The 18,623-nt window shown below is 40.9% G+C and overlaps 1 protein-coding gene across 1 annotated transcript in view; it reads left to right on the top strand.

Annotated features, from left to right (window-relative positions):
• Nucleotides 1–15,448: 15,448 nt before the first annotated feature.
• The window catches only part of LOC127417941 (melatonin receptor type 1A-A-like), a 29,518-nt gene continuing 26,343 nt past the window's right edge, over nt 15,449–18,623 (top strand). The window contains exon 1 of the mRNA XM_051658220.1: nt 15,449–15,741. Within this exon, the coding sequence (XP_051514180.1) occupies nt 15,555–15,741 (187 nt within the window). The 5' untranslated portion in view covers nt 15,449–15,554. The remainder of the gene's footprint in view (nt 15,742–18,623) is intronic.

Raw genomic sequence — 18,623 nt, forward strand, 5'->3', positions numbered from 1 at the left:
TATACTCTAAATCTCTACTTTCACATCTGAAAGTCACATTTGATGCCTGTTCATGTCTGAAGTGGAGATTTAGAGAAAAATGGGACTTAAATATTGATCTGTTTCTCACCCACATCTATCATGTCTCTTTTGAAGACATAGATTTAACCACTGGAGTCTTATGGATTACTTTTATGCTGCCTTTATGTGCTTTTTAGAGCTTCAAGATTCTGGCCAACATTCACTTGCATTTTGTGGACCTAGAGAGCTGAAACACAGCTCTGGGGGGTAGGCCGATCAGGTATCCTGTCCTGCCGCCCAAGGCGGCTGCCTATATCACCCATGCCAGGATCTGCTACTGATGAGCAGGTACGCTGCCATGACAAACAGCCACTGCCGTATGGAATTTAAGTAGAAAGAAACAGTGTAATCATCAAAATTATTTAATTAAAAGTCCAGATCCTTTTGATTTTATGATATTAGAAGACATGTTATAATATCAACTGCATTACTTCTACAGTATGCTTCGGAGAAGACAGGTCTACTACTACACTTGTGCATGTCTTACAAATCACTGTATGAGATAGTGACAGCAATTAAATACTTAGACAAGTTGTGACAGGCTGCCTGAGTGAGAGAACAGTATACGTGTGTGTAACAGTGTAACAGGCTGACCTTGCCTGATGCGGTCATGTGATGTCATAATGTGGTCCATCCTGATCCTTGAACAACAAAGATTCAAGAGATTTTCCAAGTCTCAGTGACTATGGTTGGTTAATGGGATTCTATATATGAATCAATCAAAAAGTAAAGATAATCACAAAACAAATCTGTGCATGTAAGCCATTATTCTTCTGGCTAGTGTCTGGTTTGCACGCATTAACACATATGTGAACTTCTCAGATAACAAAATACACAGAAGAAGAGACATACATGCTTTTAATAGAAGGTTTAGCTGGTCTGTGATAGAATTTCAAATGTCAGTGATGGATGGCATCTCTTTCCTAAACAACAGGTACACAAGGGGAAGCCTCTGTATTTATGGGAAACAAAGCCTAAACAAAGTTCTTAAAAACTTTTCAAGAACTTTTGCAAAGAGTTACAGACGTTTATCCCTTCTTTTGGATACAGTGGCCCAAAAAAGTATTACACTTAAGCCACACTTAAAAATGTATGAATATCTTTGCGTTATATAGCAAAATATCAAACCATGTGACATTTACAGTACTGTATTTTAAAGAAATATAGCACGAATACACTTTTCAAGCAAAACAGTTCACAAAAACTAAAAAGTCTGATAGGTTTCAAATTATAAAACAATAGATAATGTATACTGTACTGTTTACAATTAAGACAAATGTATTCAGACACTTTCTGGTTGTCAAACTTAGTGGAACATGTTCATATTTAACGTGATGATGAATGATATCTGTGTGAACTTGAGGTGCGTCATACATCAACTTAAATTACTTTGGGGTCAGTTAGTTAAAGGTAATTGCAAATATGGTTCAGGAAATTGCAAAGATGGCTCAGAAACTTGAAATTAGTTAAATTATTATTTTTTTTAATTTTTTTTTTTTTGCAGATGACACTTGATTTGATATTTTGTTTCTTTTACTCAATTAAATGCATACATTTTGATGTAAGTGTCCAAAAGTGCCAGAATACTTTTTGGGGCCACTGTGAATGTGTAAAATCAGGTACTTAAAGGAATTGTTCACCCCAGAAATTAAAATGATCTCATCATTTACTCACCCTTATGCCATCCGAGATCCAAGAACTTTCTTCTGCTGAACATAAATGAAGATTTTTAGGAGAATGTCTCAACTCTGTAGGTCACTACAATGCAAGTAAATGGTTTCCAGAACTTTGAAGCTCCAAAAAGCACATAAAGGCAGCAGAAAAGTAATCCATACGAGTGTTTAAATCCAAGTCTTCAGAAGCAATATAATAGATGTTGGTGAGAAACAGATCAATATTTATGTCCTGTTTTTATTTTATTTTTTTTATTTGGAAAGCCCAATGCATTCTAAGTCCTCGTGGTGGCGTAGTGACTCGCCTCAATCCAGGTGGCAGAGGACGAATCTCAGTTGCCTCCACGTCTGAGACCGTCAATCAGCGCATCTTATCACGTAGCTTGTTGAGCACGTTACCGCGGAGACATAGCGCATGTGGAGGCTTCACGCTATTCTCCACGGCATCCACGCACAACTCACCATGCGCCCCATCTAGAGGGAGAACCACATTATAGTGACCACGAGGAGGTTACCCCATATGACTCTTCCCTCCCTAGCAACCGGGCCAATTTGGTTGCTTAGGAGACCTGGCTGGAGTCACTCAGCACGCCCTTGTTTCGAACTCGCGACTCCAGGGGTGGTAGTCAGTGTCTTTACTCACAGAGCTATCCATGCCCCATTTATGTCCTTTTTTACCATAAATCTCCACCTTTGACCAGCCCCGATCAGGTGGCGATATGCACCACCTTTACAGATGAGGCACCGTCTTTCAGATGAGAGGTTAAACCAAGGTCCTGACTCTCTGTGGTTATTAAAAATCCCAGGGCACTTCTCGTAAAGAGTGTTGGTATATCACCGAAGTCCTGGCCAAATTTGCCCATTGGCCTGCTAATATTCCCCTACATAAATGAACTGGCCACATCACTCTACTCTCCTCTCACAAATAGCTGGTGTGTGGTGGGCGTTCTGGCACACTATGGCTGCGATCGCATCATCCAGATGGGTGCTGCACAGTGGTAGTGGTTGGGTAGATTCCTCCAATACTATGTAAAGCACTTTGAGTGGCTAGAAAAGCATTAGGAATTATTAATATTATTATTAGTATAATGTGGAAGTGAAAGTGAAAGTGGAGAATTATAGTAAAAAAGGACTTAAATATTGATTTGTTTCTCATCCACACCTATTATATCACTTCTGAATATGCGGAGTCGAATGGATTACTTTTATGCTGCTTTTCCAGTGCTTCAAAGTTCTGACCACTATTCACTTGCATTGTATGGACCTGCAGAGCTGAGATATTCTTCTAAAAATCTTTGTTTGGGTTCTGTAGAAGAAAGAAAGTCATACACATCTTGGTTGGCATGAGGGTGAGTAAATGATGAGAGAATTTTCCTTTTTGGGTGAACTATTCCTTTAAGTTATAACACAATCTCCAGATCACCCTCAAAAGTAGTTTAAAGTTAAAAAAATTTTTTTTTTTTTTAAATAGTGTTACAATTTAAATTCTTGTAATCAGAGTTATTTAAAAGTAAAAGTTAAAAGTTTTAAGGAAAATGTAAGAAATTAATTATTTGTAATAAGTACTTCACTGGGGTTACACATTTTTCTAGAATAATATTATTTATATAGAATACATTCAATATATCAATTATGTTTTCTAAAATGTGTTTTATAAAGTAGCTCAAAATGGAATTAGTAATATGATTACTTTTCCCAAAAAGTGATAAGTAAAGGAATTTAATTACAATTTTTAGAGAAGTAATTTTTTGTGGATTATATCTTTTGAGTAACTTTCCCAACACTGATCACCGAACATTTTCATTTTGACCTTTGAGTGCCAAACGACCTCACAGACTTTTATGAGAGTTAAGCATTCATATAATCCTCAGGAATTCACACACACACACACAAACACACACACACACACACACATGTGCAAAGTTTAATTAAACATGTTAATGAGAAGACCAGGTGGTAATAGCCTATTTAGTGCAACTAATTGTCATGAGCAGTCTCTTCACACCTGGTCTCTACAGAAGGTCAGAAAGTGATGAAATCCTGTTTAAACTCTGTGTTTATACATAAAGTAGTCAGTGTTCTCCTACTTGCTTCAAAAGTATGCTTTTTGGGGGGGAATATAAAAAGAGAATAACTGCTTCATTGCAGTTTTCATTGCTCCAGGCTTTTTCCAGGAAAAAATAAATAAATGGATAAAAACTACACACGCTTTATTCCAACCTTGAATACCGATTGTGCTTGTTCAATTCAGTCATGCTCAATGTTATTTACCACCCAGAGAACATAACAAACAAGACAACTGTTCCTTGGGTTGTTGCTCCAATATGACAATTTTGTCTGTAAAATGAAAATGGCCCAACAAGACACACACCATTCTACCAAAATGTCACTTGAAATGATCATGTCAATTTTCCATTCAATGCCAAGATTTGGCAAGCAACACAACAAAATTTGACTGAAAGTTTGTGCTTATAACAAAAAGTCTGTTTTATTACTTTGTGACAATAAAGGGATAGTTCACTCAAAAATGAAAATTCTGTCATCATTTACTCACCCTCAATTAGTTCTAAACACATATAACTTTCTACTGTGGAACACAAAAGGAGATGTTAGGCGGTATGTTGGTCTCAATCACCATCTTTTTTTTTTTCATTCAATGCAAGTGAATGGTGACTGAGAATATCATTCTGCCTAACATCATCTTTTGTGTTCAGTTATGTGCATACAAATATAAAACCGCTTCATTGCTCATAATCATTGCACAATTATAACATAATGACATTTTTACATAATGATAGGTTATAATTGTATCTGAAGCATTCTTACTGAATTTCCAGTTTTTATGAACATACATACTGTATGAATCAGACATTCGTAATGATTATTGGTGACCTTTCTCTACAAAACAACACAAAAAATGCTGCAAGTAACTTTGCAGTTTTTGAGAAAAGCCGCTGCAAAGTCAGTAATTTTGGCTTGCAAAAATCAGAAAGTTTGGCGAAATCCTGTTGGGACTGGGAAGTGTGTTTCATAGCTTTCATCGATTCCATACATGTCTTCTCCTTACAGAGATAACCAGATGAGAAAACGGCAGTTTCACTGTGCTCAATTATTGTTAATTGATCTACTTTGTTTAATCTTTGTTTGGCATTTCTACAACCTCTCTTCTCTCTCTTTCACTCAAGAGTAACCCCATCCATCTTTCTAGGTGACTCTCTTCACTATCTCTTCAATTCACCATGACCTCCTTCTCCCCTTTTTCTATCCAGTAACCAATATCCTTGTCACACTCTTTCTGTCTTTCATTTCTCCTTAATTTCTTTCATACCATTTAGCTTGGCCTAACTGTTCATTACTACAGGTCTTTCTTTAAACTCCACTGATGTAGTCATTGTTATTTCACTGCAACTTCATATAAACCTCAAAACCCCTTTAGGTGCTCCTGAAGCATTATGGCTTCATCTCTCAGCACAGAATATGACATTTCTCTTTTTGTGTTCACTTCTCCAATGAGAATGAGGACTCACAGCTGTGACCTGGAGTGTTGTGGCTCTGAAAAAAAAAAATCACTCATGACCATGTCATAACGAATCATAGATATAATTAAGATGAATATTCTGTCTGTTCCTTTACAAATTTACGATTGCTCACAAAATTTGGTTAATCCCTGGGGTAGACAATTTATGAACACAAACGTCAACATTATCAACAATCACATAATTGCAAGGGCATTTTCTGTTTTTATGTACTCACATGGCCATCCATTTAGATGGTTTTTCCTAGAAGGTCTAAATTGTCTTTTTAATTTACAAACCACAAGTTTCCTTATCACACACAAAAAGTTTGTCAACATGATCATATGAAGTAGACCAAAACCAGTGTATGATCACAAATCGATCTAATTTAAACTTGGTAGAGCATCTTATTATCATTATTAAAGAAATTGTTAACCTAAAATGAAGATTCTGTCATTATTATTATTGTCAAACACCCTCATGTCATTCCCAAAAATTAAATAAATAAATAAATATGCTAAAACCCAAACTCCATTCTGTCCTTACTTTTAAACAACAATGGCTCTGACTAAGAATTAACCTGCAGTATACTTTAATGATTTATTGATGGTCATGGTCCTGTATCCTCTTTCTCACACTCTCTGTAATATGAGCAAGGATTCCTCGTATTTGAACACTGACAAAGTTCAGAAAGTAATTAACCAAGTCCACACAAATACCTGAACTTGTAATCTTTTATTTCGTTGAGGAAAACCAATGGTAACTCAGAGGTCGGATGTCCACCACATATCAACCGTATACTGTATATATATATATATATATATATATATATATATATATATATATATATATATATATATATATATATATATATATATTCAATGCCAGTGAAACAAACAATACACTCTTAAGTCTGATACTCAGCACATGGCTTTGTCCCTCTTTCTTTTTGTTGACAACAAAATTAGAGGCTGACAAACCAAAAGATAAGTTTAAAGGAATTTGACAATCTGCATCATCATAACTTTGGACAGTAGATCTGCTAGGAAGCCAGGCTGTCTGTTCCCATCTTTTTCACAACACGATAAAGTAGCTAGCATGACATGAATTGATGGCTGAGGTATTTAAGTGAAATTTGAATTGAAAAGTACAAAATAGAACTTTAACTTGCAGAAGCTGCAATATATTGTCAGAAATTGTATGTTTAATATATTGTCAGAAATTCAGCCCCTCCAAAATCAATGCAAATTCAACCTATGCATGCACTATTTGCAATTTGCACTATTTAACACAATAATTGTGGTAATTACAGAATACACAAATATACTGTATATTGCATAGTTTTCTTGAGACTAATATTTGCAGCAGCTACAGTAGCATGACATGAATTGATGATTGAGGTCTTCATAACATATTACAAGTTCCCTATCTGTCACTCACTCGATGTTGGTGTCGATGTAGTGACACTAGGGGTCACTCTTGGGAGCCCGAGACACCTCTGGTCTTTGATAAAAGGCCAATGAAAATTGGCGAGTGGTATTTGCATGCCACTCCCCCGAATATACGGGTATAAAAGGAGCTGGTATGCAATCACTCATACAGATTTTCTCTTCGGAGCCGAACGGTCATGCTCATTGAGCTGAATACTACTGTTCATTCACCTCTGCTGGATCTGACGGCGCATTTCAGCGGCTTCTTCCTCCTGTGCACTGCAGAGAACGCCCCTGGGCGCTTCGGCAGAAAAACTAGAGAGTATATTTTCTGAAATTGCATTTTTTCCTCTCTAAAAGAGTATATATTTCTCTAAAAGAGCGGCACACACGGAACGTCTTTTTAAAGACGCGTCTTTTTAAAGATGCTTTTCTGATTGTGTGTTATTCCTGGTTGTGCTCGTTATCTCTCGCCTTCTAACGGTCACGATCACTGTCTTTCGTGTCTGGGCACTGCTCACGCGGAAACGGCGTTCGTGGATGGTCATGTTCTCATTGCGAGAATATGTCCATGGTAACGTCGCGGCTCGCCTTCGTAAGCAAGCGAGCCACCCCAGAGGCTCCCGCCTCGGTCCTTTTACCCACCGGTTTGAGGCCAGCGCGGCTAGCACTGGGGACAATTTGGGGACCCCAATGGGACCGCCTCCGCCGGCTATCCCCCCGCGGACCTCCCATTCCCCAGCACGCTCGTCTGCCCCGATCGGGCTTCCGGGTGAGTCCGCCGGCTCGTCTCATGGCGAGTTCGACCTCTTATTCGGAGCCGCGAAAGTGATGAGCTCTCGAGCGCAGCATCGGAGAGCGGGCTCGTCCAGTCGGAAGCCTCAGCTGGGCTCCTCCCTTCGGGGTCGATCGGCCAGTCACAGGCTGACGCGGAGATGACGACATGCTTTCCCGGGCAGCCGCGAGCGTTGGTTAGAGTGGATTCACCGCTCTTCCCTGAACCCTCGCGGCTCGGTGATTGGTTCCTGGGCTCGCGGCGCCGCTCAAAGCCACGCCCCGCCCCCCGTTCCTTCCCGGAAGTGCATGAAGAGCTGATAAGGTCGCAGGAGGCATTTTTACTGCCCGGTCCCGATCTTTTCAGCTTCCCTGCTCTCACTACCCTCGATGGTGGGGTGGCCAAGGGTTATTCGGCAATCCCCCGGTGGATAAAGGCGCTCGCGGTGCACCTATGCCCACAGAGCGCCGCCACCTGGCGCGGGTGCCCAAAGACCCCGTCCAAGGCCTGTAGGTTTACATCGTCTCTGACGGCCAAGGCCTACGGTGCCGCTGGACAAGCCGCCTCCGCCCTGCATGCCATGGCTCTCCTGCAAGTCCGCCAAGGTGCTAAAGGAACTGTACGAGGGTAGTTCCGCCCCGGGATTGATGCAGGAACTGCGCTCGGCGACTGACCTCGCTCTCCGAGCGATGGAGGTCACGGCGCGGTCTCTCGGGCGGTGGTCCTAGTGGTCCAGGAGCACCACCTTTGGCTCAACCTGGTCGAGATGGGTGAGGCCGACAAGACACGATTCCTTGCTGCCCCCATTTCCCAGGCGGGCCTATTCGGCGACACCGTTGAGGACTTTGCCCAGCAGTTCTCGATGGTAGAGCAGTAGATGGATGCTAGCCGGCATATCCTGCCCCGGCGCGGCTCAAGATCCTGCACCCCATCTACTCATTGCCAAGGGCGTCCCCCTGCGGTGACTGCACCGGCTCCGCCGCAGCCCGGCCCCGGTGTGGAGCCCATCGCAGGAAGCAGATGCCACCCGTCTCGCGGCCGCCCAGAACCCGTGAAAGGCTTCAAAGCGCCCTTGAGACGGGCGACCCAGGGACAACGAAACCCGCTGCTCTGGAGCTGGTAAGCAGATCTTCATCTTTTTGTTACCTTTTGCATTTAATTGCGCAGCATGCTCAAGTGGCTGCAGTACTCAAGAGCTCAGCAAGAGTGGTTTCCTTGTTTCCTGGGTCACGTATCCGGTGTGTACGGCTGGCATCACGACCACCGTCCACCACTCCATTTGGCAGGTTGGCGCTCCAGCGGCGGTCTCCCACCCTGAGCACCCAGTTGTGGCACAAATCCACCCCCGATGTGACAGTCTCCACGGGTCACGAGGACAGGCCTCTTCCTCCCCCGTCCCAGGCTGTTCCGGGGGTGGTCACAAGGAGCCAGGTAAGTGCTTTGATGTCCTCGGACTCAGCACGGCCACGACGTGGTGTGGCACCTCGAGCTCCAACCCACCGCGAGGCCCCACCTGCCGGTACATCCGATGACGTTGTCCCTTTGGTCCCCCTTGCACGGAACTTGGACGCATGGCTTGCACCTTCCAATCCGTCACGAGGGCTGGTCCGGACAGTCTGACTCGGCTGCGCTATTCACTTCGCCGGGCAACCGCCCAGGTTCAGCGGTGTCCACTTCACCTTGGTGAAAGACGAAAACGCTGCTACCTTGCTTGGAGATCGCTACCCTCCTACGGAAGGACGCGATAGAACCTGTCCCTCCAGCCGAGATGAAGAAAGGGTTTTACAGCCCCTACTTCATTGTACCGAAAAAAGGCGGTGGGTTGCGGCCAATCTTGGATCTGCGAGTACTGAACCGGGCTTTACACAGACTCCCGTTCAAGATGCTGACGCAAAGACACATTCTAGCGAGCATCCGGCATCAAGATTGGTTTGCGGCGGTAGACCTGAAGGATGCGTACTTTCACGTCTCGATCCTTCCTCGACACAGACCCTTCCTGCAGTTCGCGTTCGAGGGTCAGGCGTATCAGTACAAAGTCCTCCCTTTCGGCCTGTCCCTGTCTCCTCGCGTCTTTACGAAGATTGCAGAGGCTGCCCTTGCCCCGTTAAGGGAGGTGGGCATTCGCATTCTCAACTATCTCGACGACTGGCTCATCTTAGCTCACTCTCGAGACGTGTTGTGCGCACACAGGGACCTGGTGCTCTCAGCCGACTAGGGCTGCGGGTTGACTGGGAAAAGAGCAAGCTCCTCCCGGTTCAGAGCATCTCTTTTCTCGGTTTGGAGTTGGACTCAGTCTCCTTGACGGCACGCCTTACGAACGATCACGCCCAGTCGGTGCTGACCTGTTTGAAGGCGTTCAAACAGAAAACGGCGGTTCCACTGAAACTTTTTCAGAGGCTCCTGGGGCATATGGCATCCTCAGCGGTGGCCACCCTGCTTGGGTTGATGCATATGAGGCCGCTGCAGCACTGGCTCCAGACTCGAGTCCCGAGATGGGCATGGTGCCACGGGACTCACCGCGTGGCCATTACGTCGGTCTGTCACCGTCTGTTCAGCCCTTGGACTGACCTCTCATTTCTACGAGCAGGTGTTCCCCTAGAACTGGTCTCCAGGCGCGTCGTGGTCACGACAGTCGCCTCCAAAACGGGCTGGGGCGCTGTTTGCAATGGGCACGCAGCCGCCGGCCTCTGGAAGGGTCCGCGGCTGCGTTGGCACATCAACTGCCTCGAGTTACTGGCAATTCTGCTCGCCCTGCGGAGGTTCCGGCCGTTGATCCAGGGCAAGCACGTGCTAGTTCGGATGGACAGCATGGCAGCGGTAGCATATGTCAACCGCCAACAGCCCTGCCGTTGCTGTGTCCGGTGCGCGCTTTACGCATCTATTTGGATCGCACGCAGAGCTTTAGAATCTCTGAGCAGCTCTTTGTCTGCTTTGGTGCACAGCGGAAAGGAAGCGCTGTCTCCAAGCAGAGGATCGCCCACTGGCTCACTGACGCCATAACTATGGCATATCACGCCCAAAACATGCCGCCCCCGGTAGGGCTACGAGCCCATTCTACCCATGGTGTAGCGGCTTCTTGGGCCCTGGCCAGAGGTGCCTCTCTAACAGACATTTGCAGAGCAGCGGGCTGGGCAACACCCAACACCTTTGCAAGGTTCTACAACCTCCGGGTGGAACTGGTTTCGTCCCAGGTAGTGGCACGCAACACAAGCGGATAAGCCCGGGATAGCCAGCTGGGTGTATTGCTTGCACATAGCGCCTTCCACCTCCTTTTGAGCTGAAGACGTGCGCTGTTAATTCCCAGTAGTGTTCACAAAAGTTGTTCCCTGGTTGACTTCCTCCGAGCCCTGTGGCGGTCGAGTTTTCGGAGAGACTCGCTGCCGGCCAAGTACACGTGCTAACTAAGAGCCCGGTTCTGGGGTAGGTGCTCTGCATGTGGCGGTTCACTGTAAGGCTAACCCCACGCGATCTATATCTTCCGCTAATTCATTTCCCTCTGCCCCAGTCTCCATGTTGTAGTAACGCCTCCCCCATTGGACAGGATCTACCTTGAAGGCTCTCCACATGGTTGGAAAGACCATGTGATGTATTCTTCCACTTAAATATCCCCCCCTCTCTTGGGGCGAGGTGTGGTCTCCGCGGTGTCCTCCCCTTGGGAGGGATACCCCCCGACTAGACCTGGCGGCCCAGTCAGATAATAGGTTTATTTGGTTTACAAGGACTTTTTTTTAGGTTACAAACTGGTAATTACAGGGAATTATGCTATAAATGTGGTTTATGAGGACATTTCTAGTGTCCCCATAATTCAAATCACTTAAAAAAACATACTAAACGATATTTTATTGAAAATGTAAAAATGCAGAAAGTTTTTTTGTGAGGTTAGGTTTAGGGTTAGGGGATATAATCTATAGTTTGTACAGTATAAAAATCATTATGTCTCTGGAGAGTCCTCATAATGATAGCTGCACCAACGTGTGTGGGTGTGTGTGTGTGTGTGTGTGTGTATATATATATATATATATATATATATATATATATATATATATATATATATATATATATATATATATATACTGTATGCTTGATTTTAATTTGCCATTGCATGGCCTATTTGCTCATATCTACAGTATATGTCACATTGCAGAGATCAAATGCAACCTTATTTTAAAATTATATAACTGAGCCAAGGGAAATAAAAATATGTGTAATTATTCTCTCTCTCTCTCTCTCTCTCTCTCTCTCTCTGTTAGTGTTTACCGTAAAAATGTATGGTAATACAGTAAAATGATAAAATGTTTAATGCAGATGCACAAAGATGCTGAATTATTCCCCTCTCTAGTGTGTCCTCTGGAGTAACCAATACCATGGGTAAAGTGTAATGAGATCCAGTGTTAATGTGTTCTGATAGGGTACATGAGGGTGAGGGTACATGCCAATAAATGTTAAGATCTGCATTAGTGATGAATGAGCTAATGCAAAATTGTATTGGATTCTTTTTCATTAAACTGTCTCCCAGACTCCAACTCATTAATCTGTTCCATTTCAGATAAGATGTTTTTTTTTTTTTTTCTTCTGTGACTTCAAGGGTACTCAACTGGTCTTGACCTGGATGAAAAACATAACCCAAAGTGAAAAAGTCAGTTGATAGTTGTCAGTTGTGCATCCAAGTTAAACTGTCAAAAGAGCAAGAACAATTCAGTCAAATGCAAATCTTACGGTTTTATATTAAATGGCAATATAGAAGTATATTGATAATGGGGTTTCGAAAACAACAGATTGATAAAATTACATGGGATTCCTAAAATTCACACTGAATCAAGAATTTACCAGATGGGAAAAAGTCTAATTAGTGACGTTCAGTATTTAAACATGATAACTCAACCCACAACCACTAACCATAAAGAGCATGTTATTTATTAAGTGCAAGAGATCTATTAAAGGGGAATTATATTAAGGCAAATCAAATTTTCCTTGATCTTAGTTTAAAAAAATAAAAAACATGTTTGATGTTTGTGTGGTAGCACATGTGGCTCTGCATAGTCTTCCAGAGGATCCAAAATTAAGAACAAGTGGCTGAAGGTTATTTTTAACAAGGTCCTAGATCATGTCAGTCAGACAGTTTGTGTAGCACAGTACAGCACATATTGTTTTGTCACAATGTAAAGAAGGCTATTAAAAAATGCTGCTTTTGAAGTAAAGGTTAATATTAACTGCAAAGAGGCTATTCAATCACAACACAGGGGATTTACCTAGAAGTTTTAATGGCAAAGTAGCAAAAAGCAACCAACTAGTTGTAAGGCTCAGAGAAAGGGTGGAAAATGTAAAAACAAATTAACAGAATGTAAAATTACATTATGATGGTTTTTGGTGCAACAAATGAAAAAAATATATATGTACTGTATATATGACCCCATTAACCTTGAACACACCAGAATGTATAGTTTGGCATGTTTGTGCTGTGCATGTGGATGAGAGAGATAAAATTGCTACCATTGAGGGTGGGTTATTTAAAGATGCTGGCACTTATCAGATGTCCTCAAATGCAAAGCTAATGCATGGTGCTGAGCCAGAGTCCAAAGAGTATTTGGACCATATTACTCTATGACGAATACATCTAGCTGCATGTGCAAATGGACAGCTGCATGGTCTAGAGGTTGAAGGGGTGGTTTAGGGCAGTGGTGGCTCAGCGGTTAAGGCTCTGGGTTACTGATCAGAAGGTCAGGGGTTCCAGCCCCAGCACCGCCAAGATGCCACTGTTGGGCCCTTGAGCAAGGCCAGCTGCATGGTCTAGAGGTTGAAGGGGTGGTTCAGGGCAGTGGCAGCTCAGCAGTTAAGGCCCTGGGTTATTGATCAGAAGGTCAGGGGTTCCAGCCCCAGCACCACCAAGATGCCACCTGACCTTATCTGCTCCAAGGGTGCTGTAACATGTCTGACCCCAGCTTAGCTGGGATATGTGAAAAAAAAGATTTTCACTGTATATGTGCAAATGTATAATGTGTGATAAATAAATACAATTATTATTATTATTATTGTTTCTTAGATGCTTCTAAGCACTGCCAGTTCTGCCTGGCAGTTGAAACACTCCTTATAATTTGAGTCTTTATATTGTGATACATTATTGAGCATATTTTCTTTTACCCTATCAATACAGTTTTGGAAATGAGCATGAAAAATATGGCAAAAGATGGTAAACTCACTGTATACACTATTTAACCCAAATAATAGACCTTACTAATAGATATAACATAAATTTCATATTTACATTACAAGTATGTTTCAAGATACAGCCACTGTGCTCAATGACAAAGACATGCTGGTCACAATACACTATGCTAAAAGTGAAGAATAAATTACAAATATGGCTATTCAATAGATATTTATACTGTACGCTGTACTTTATGCTCGATCAATAGTGTTCAACACAGAACACAATCAAGTCTCCTGATTGTTCTGTATGTGTGCAAGATAAGCTTTGGGAACAATGACAGCTAACACATGATGTGATCTTTGTTCTGTATATTTAATGACCACGGTTGCCAAAGTTTTATTAGAACATCATATCACTTTGTCTATCCAATCTACTTTGATTTTAAATTAAGCCTTAGTAACAGAATGTTGTTATGTATCAAGCAAAACCCTGATATGCCAAATTAATTCCTTTAAATTTCCACTTTTTGTACAAAGTGACTTACAGTCAGGGTTGGGAGGGTTACTTTTGAAATGTATTCCACTACAGATTACAGAATACATGCTGTAAAATGTAATTTGTTACGTATTCTGTTAGATTACTCAAGGTCAGTAACGTATTCTAAATACTTTGAATTACTTCTTCAGCACTGGTAGATTTTTTCACTTGTTTTGACTATAAAAACTCTGCCAGTACAGTAAGACAAAATACACATGTTAAAAATACATTCTCTGAAAAACCTAAATATTTTATGCAGTGTTGTTTCTAAAACAAGATAAATCAAACTGATCTTGTTTTAAGGATTTTTAGATATTTTTACAGGAAAACAATATAATAATTATTATCAAGAATACGATTTTTGCCCTAATATCAAAGGTCTTACTAGAAAAAAAGAAATTATGATCCAATGTGAATTTTCTTGATAAAAAAATATGATCGTGCCTGGTAACGTGCATGTAAAATGGCTTGAAATATCATTTTAGCTTAGCGTAAAGCTGACAATTTACACAAGGTTTATTTCTATTTCTTCTGCTCCAAACTTACTTCAAACTAACTTCTCTGTCTGCCCGTATGAATGTAACACTTCATAAAAAAGTGTTTCACCACTGTTCAAATGCACTTTGGATCGCATCATTTATATGTATAAATGTTTTTCATCTGAAAGGACTAAATATTAAATGAAACAAATGACAATAAAATGCAAAGTAATCTCTTCAGTAATCAAAATACTTTTTGAATGTAACTGTATTCTAAATACCAATGATTTAAATTGTAACTGTAGTGGAATACAGTTACTTATATTTTGTATTTTAAATACGTAATCCCGTTACATGTATTCCGTTACTCCCCAACCCTGCTTACAGTACACCTATTACAGAGAAACTTCCCTGGAGCAAATGTCGTGCTTAAGGACACAATGGCTATACCGCTACGCAATTTTCCCCACGACACTTGTTTTGTGTGCTTGAATTGATCGATTCAGACGTAAATAAACCATGAAGGACCAAAAAATATTGAATGAACACATGCATAAATAATCGCAAGTCGATGTGAATGAAGCAACAGCTCAACCTTCTCAGACCCAAACTCAAAGCCGATTTCGTTTGCGTCCACAGCGGGGCAGCATTATTTCAACAATCTCCAGACAGCAGAGGAACCCAACCATGGGAATTTGAGAAGAACTTGCTGTCAGATGTCACATACCAACAATCTGATGTAGATAGAAAGCTATAAAGGTGCGGACACATGTCCGCGCTAATACCACGTAGGCATCCGCACCATCGATGAGCATGGCATGATACCAGACCTTCATTTTACGCACGTTTACGCAAACGCCATAACAACCCACAAAAAGCTTTTCCAGTGCAGTCAAATACTGTGATTTATGGCGAGGATTATTGAAGTGAAGATAAAATGAAAATAAATGGTAGCCGACTGATGAACAGTTCTTCGCTTAGCCCTACCGAGATCACTCTGAATCATCCTCCCTGGGTTGCCACAACTTTGGGGAGCTTTCTGATCTTCACTATCGTGGTTGATATATTGGGCAACCTATTGGTGATCTTCTCCGTGTACAGAAACAAGAAACTTAGGAACGCAGGTAAGAGTTTTTCACATTACACCTCACACAAATTTCCAGTGGCCATAAATCAGTGCAGCGTTAAAAGAGGAAAGATGCACATAAAAAAAAAGCGCAACTTTGAGATGAAAATTTGAGATGATCAGACCAAACTTTCTGAAACGGGTTTAGCTTTGTCCGAAGCGCTTTCTCTTTATCCACTTAAACTTTCTGAAAGTTCTTTCTTTTGTGGGTGCATTTTCAATAAAACAATCGCTGCTGGAGATGCACACACAAATGCGTTATTAAAGATCGATTTTACTCATTTGAAAGACGCTACTGTCTCACTCGATCGGTATCAAACATCTTAATTATGTTGGACTTTTTGTTATCAGTAATGTTAAACAACGCTGAAACATGAAGTGATATCTTTCAATAAAATTCCAGAGATGCGTTCAGGACATGTGCACATCTGGACACTTCGATTCCAATTAATGGACTAATCAAATCTTATTACAGTCAGATTCATAAGAGTCTGATCAGCACATCGTCAGCTGATTGTGTGTGATATTAGATTTTCTATAACTAAAGCGTATGGAATAGATTGGACGCGAATGTTTTGTATTGCCAGTTTGGACACACTGACAGCATAAGGGGCCGTTCACACCGAACGTTCTTGAGCTAAAAAAAACAAAAACAAAAAACACCGTAACGCAACAGATATACCAGAACGCAGGTGTCTTGAGAAAAGCTGATGCTCTTTAAACTTGACGCTGAAAAAATGGCGAGATGCGGCGCAACGTTCAAAGACGTCAATTTAGCTTATGTTTACATGGTAAACTAAAAGCACGTTCGGTGTGAACTGCCCCCAATACGTTATTTACACAGGACACCCTGTTTACTATTAATGGTTGTGGTAGTGCACATTTCTTAGTCAGTGTTACTGCTCCACAATGTCATTATAGGCTGAGTATATGTAGTGCATGTGTTTTACTCAGTATTTACAAATGTAAATAAACAGCAACACACTGTAACATGGTGTAGTGTTTTATTCCACAAATCAGGAAGATTTGTGACTCAAACAGGAAGCTCTGGCTTCTTACTCAGCATCCTGTCATGTTTTCTGTCATTCCTGACAGGGTAGCCTTTTTTATTGTCCTGAATCATACAAGAGACTATTTTTAGAGGCTTCAGGTAATTGGCCCAATATCAAACAAAACTGAACAGGCCAGTCATTTGCCTGTGAGTGGATGGAGAGCTTATCACCGGTGTCACACCGATACATATGCCACTGTTTTTTGCATATTAGACCTTCTGTCTACCAACTGTAAAGTTTGTGGCAATGGGGTGAGAACTACAACAGCACTACTTTTACTAGGATAAAAAAAACTGGTGAAATTGGTAATGATGTAGATTGTCCAATGCTTATTGTAAATGCCTTCATTTGGTGCCTTCATATCTGCAGTCGCTCATTTTACTGTTAACATTCTAAGTTGTCAGTGTTCAGTATTGAGTAATTCTAATGAAAAATTAAATGTGTCATTATAAAGCTAACCTTAAAATGTGCTTCATGAGGTAACATCTAAATAACTCCTTTGATTCAAGTCTTAAGTATTATTTAACATCACTGAATCAACCTGAAAACATAAGCAACAAAATTCATTTAAAGGGTTAGATCAGGTAGAAATAGCTCCTTTAGGTAAACATTACAGGTTGCCATGTTTTACAGTGCAGATTGCATTTGCATATTGATGTTATTATTACTGCAAATGTAATTAATTATATTAATCTGTAATATGTGAAACACTGACATGTAAAGTATTACCCTGCAGTTTAGTGTATGCCTTTCAGTCTATTATGACACCTTTTCTTCTTGTTTCTCCAGTGTTACACATCTTGGTTGTAATGTTCTCAGTTATGGAGTTGTGGACCAAACAGCTGCTTTGGTAACACTACAATAAGGTTCCATTTGTTAACATTAATTAACATGAACTAACATTTATTAATGTTATTTCATGTTAATTTCAACATATACTAATACATTTAAAAAATCAAAAGTTGCATTCATTAACATTAGTTAATGCACTATGAACTAACATGAACTAACAATGAACAATTGTGTTCTTATTAACTAACATTAACAAACATTAATAAATGCTGGAAAAAATATATATTGTTCATTGTTTGTTCATGATACCTAATGCATTAACTAATGTTAACGAACGGAACCTTATTGTAAAGTGTTACCGCTGCTTTAAATAAAAGGGTTAAAAGTTTAAATGTTAGCATATTAAAGTATAAACATATTGCATTATTATAATATTTCAATCTAAAACATTCAGGAATTTGAATGTCACATGCGCTTAAAACAAAATAAAAAATAAAGTTATATACTTATGTAAATAGATCATGTTAAATTTACTGGATATAGTTACATAAAGAGTTATATTGCATCAAGGTATTGATAAACTAGTATGCTAGTTTTCTCAAGTAAAATGTATTGTCAAGTGTCATTTTGTTATTCTCCGGCTACAATGATTTATCATGTTTCAAACATTCTTTGTCAAACTGATGTGACTGTGCCAGAAAATGTGGACAATGCTGAAAAAGAGAGATTAGTGTTCAGACATTGAAATATGTTTTGCGATGTTTGCTCCCACTGAGTACAGTGCAGTATTAGTGGGTCAAATTAACCCAGTAATTGTTCCATTAGCCTCATTGAATGTGTGCTTCATTATGTTTCTCACTACTGAAAGAGCCTCCCATGGCCTGTTGTGAAGCCCACTTACTCAGTGGGAATATTCAGTTAGCAATCATTCCGCCTTATATACAAAGTTGTAGTAATTCACAAACACACATATGCACAGTCACACAAGTGCACACACATTCCCCCCTGATTGTCCTTCTGTGCTGAAACAAAGTGG

This window comes from Myxocyprinus asiaticus, chromosome 27 (assembly GCF_019703515.2).
Source record: "Myxocyprinus asiaticus isolate MX2 ecotype Aquarium Trade chromosome 27, UBuf_Myxa_2, whole genome shotgun sequence".
Classification (NCBI taxonomy): Eukaryota; Metazoa; Chordata; class Actinopteri; order Cypriniformes; family Catostomidae; genus Myxocyprinus; species Myxocyprinus asiaticus.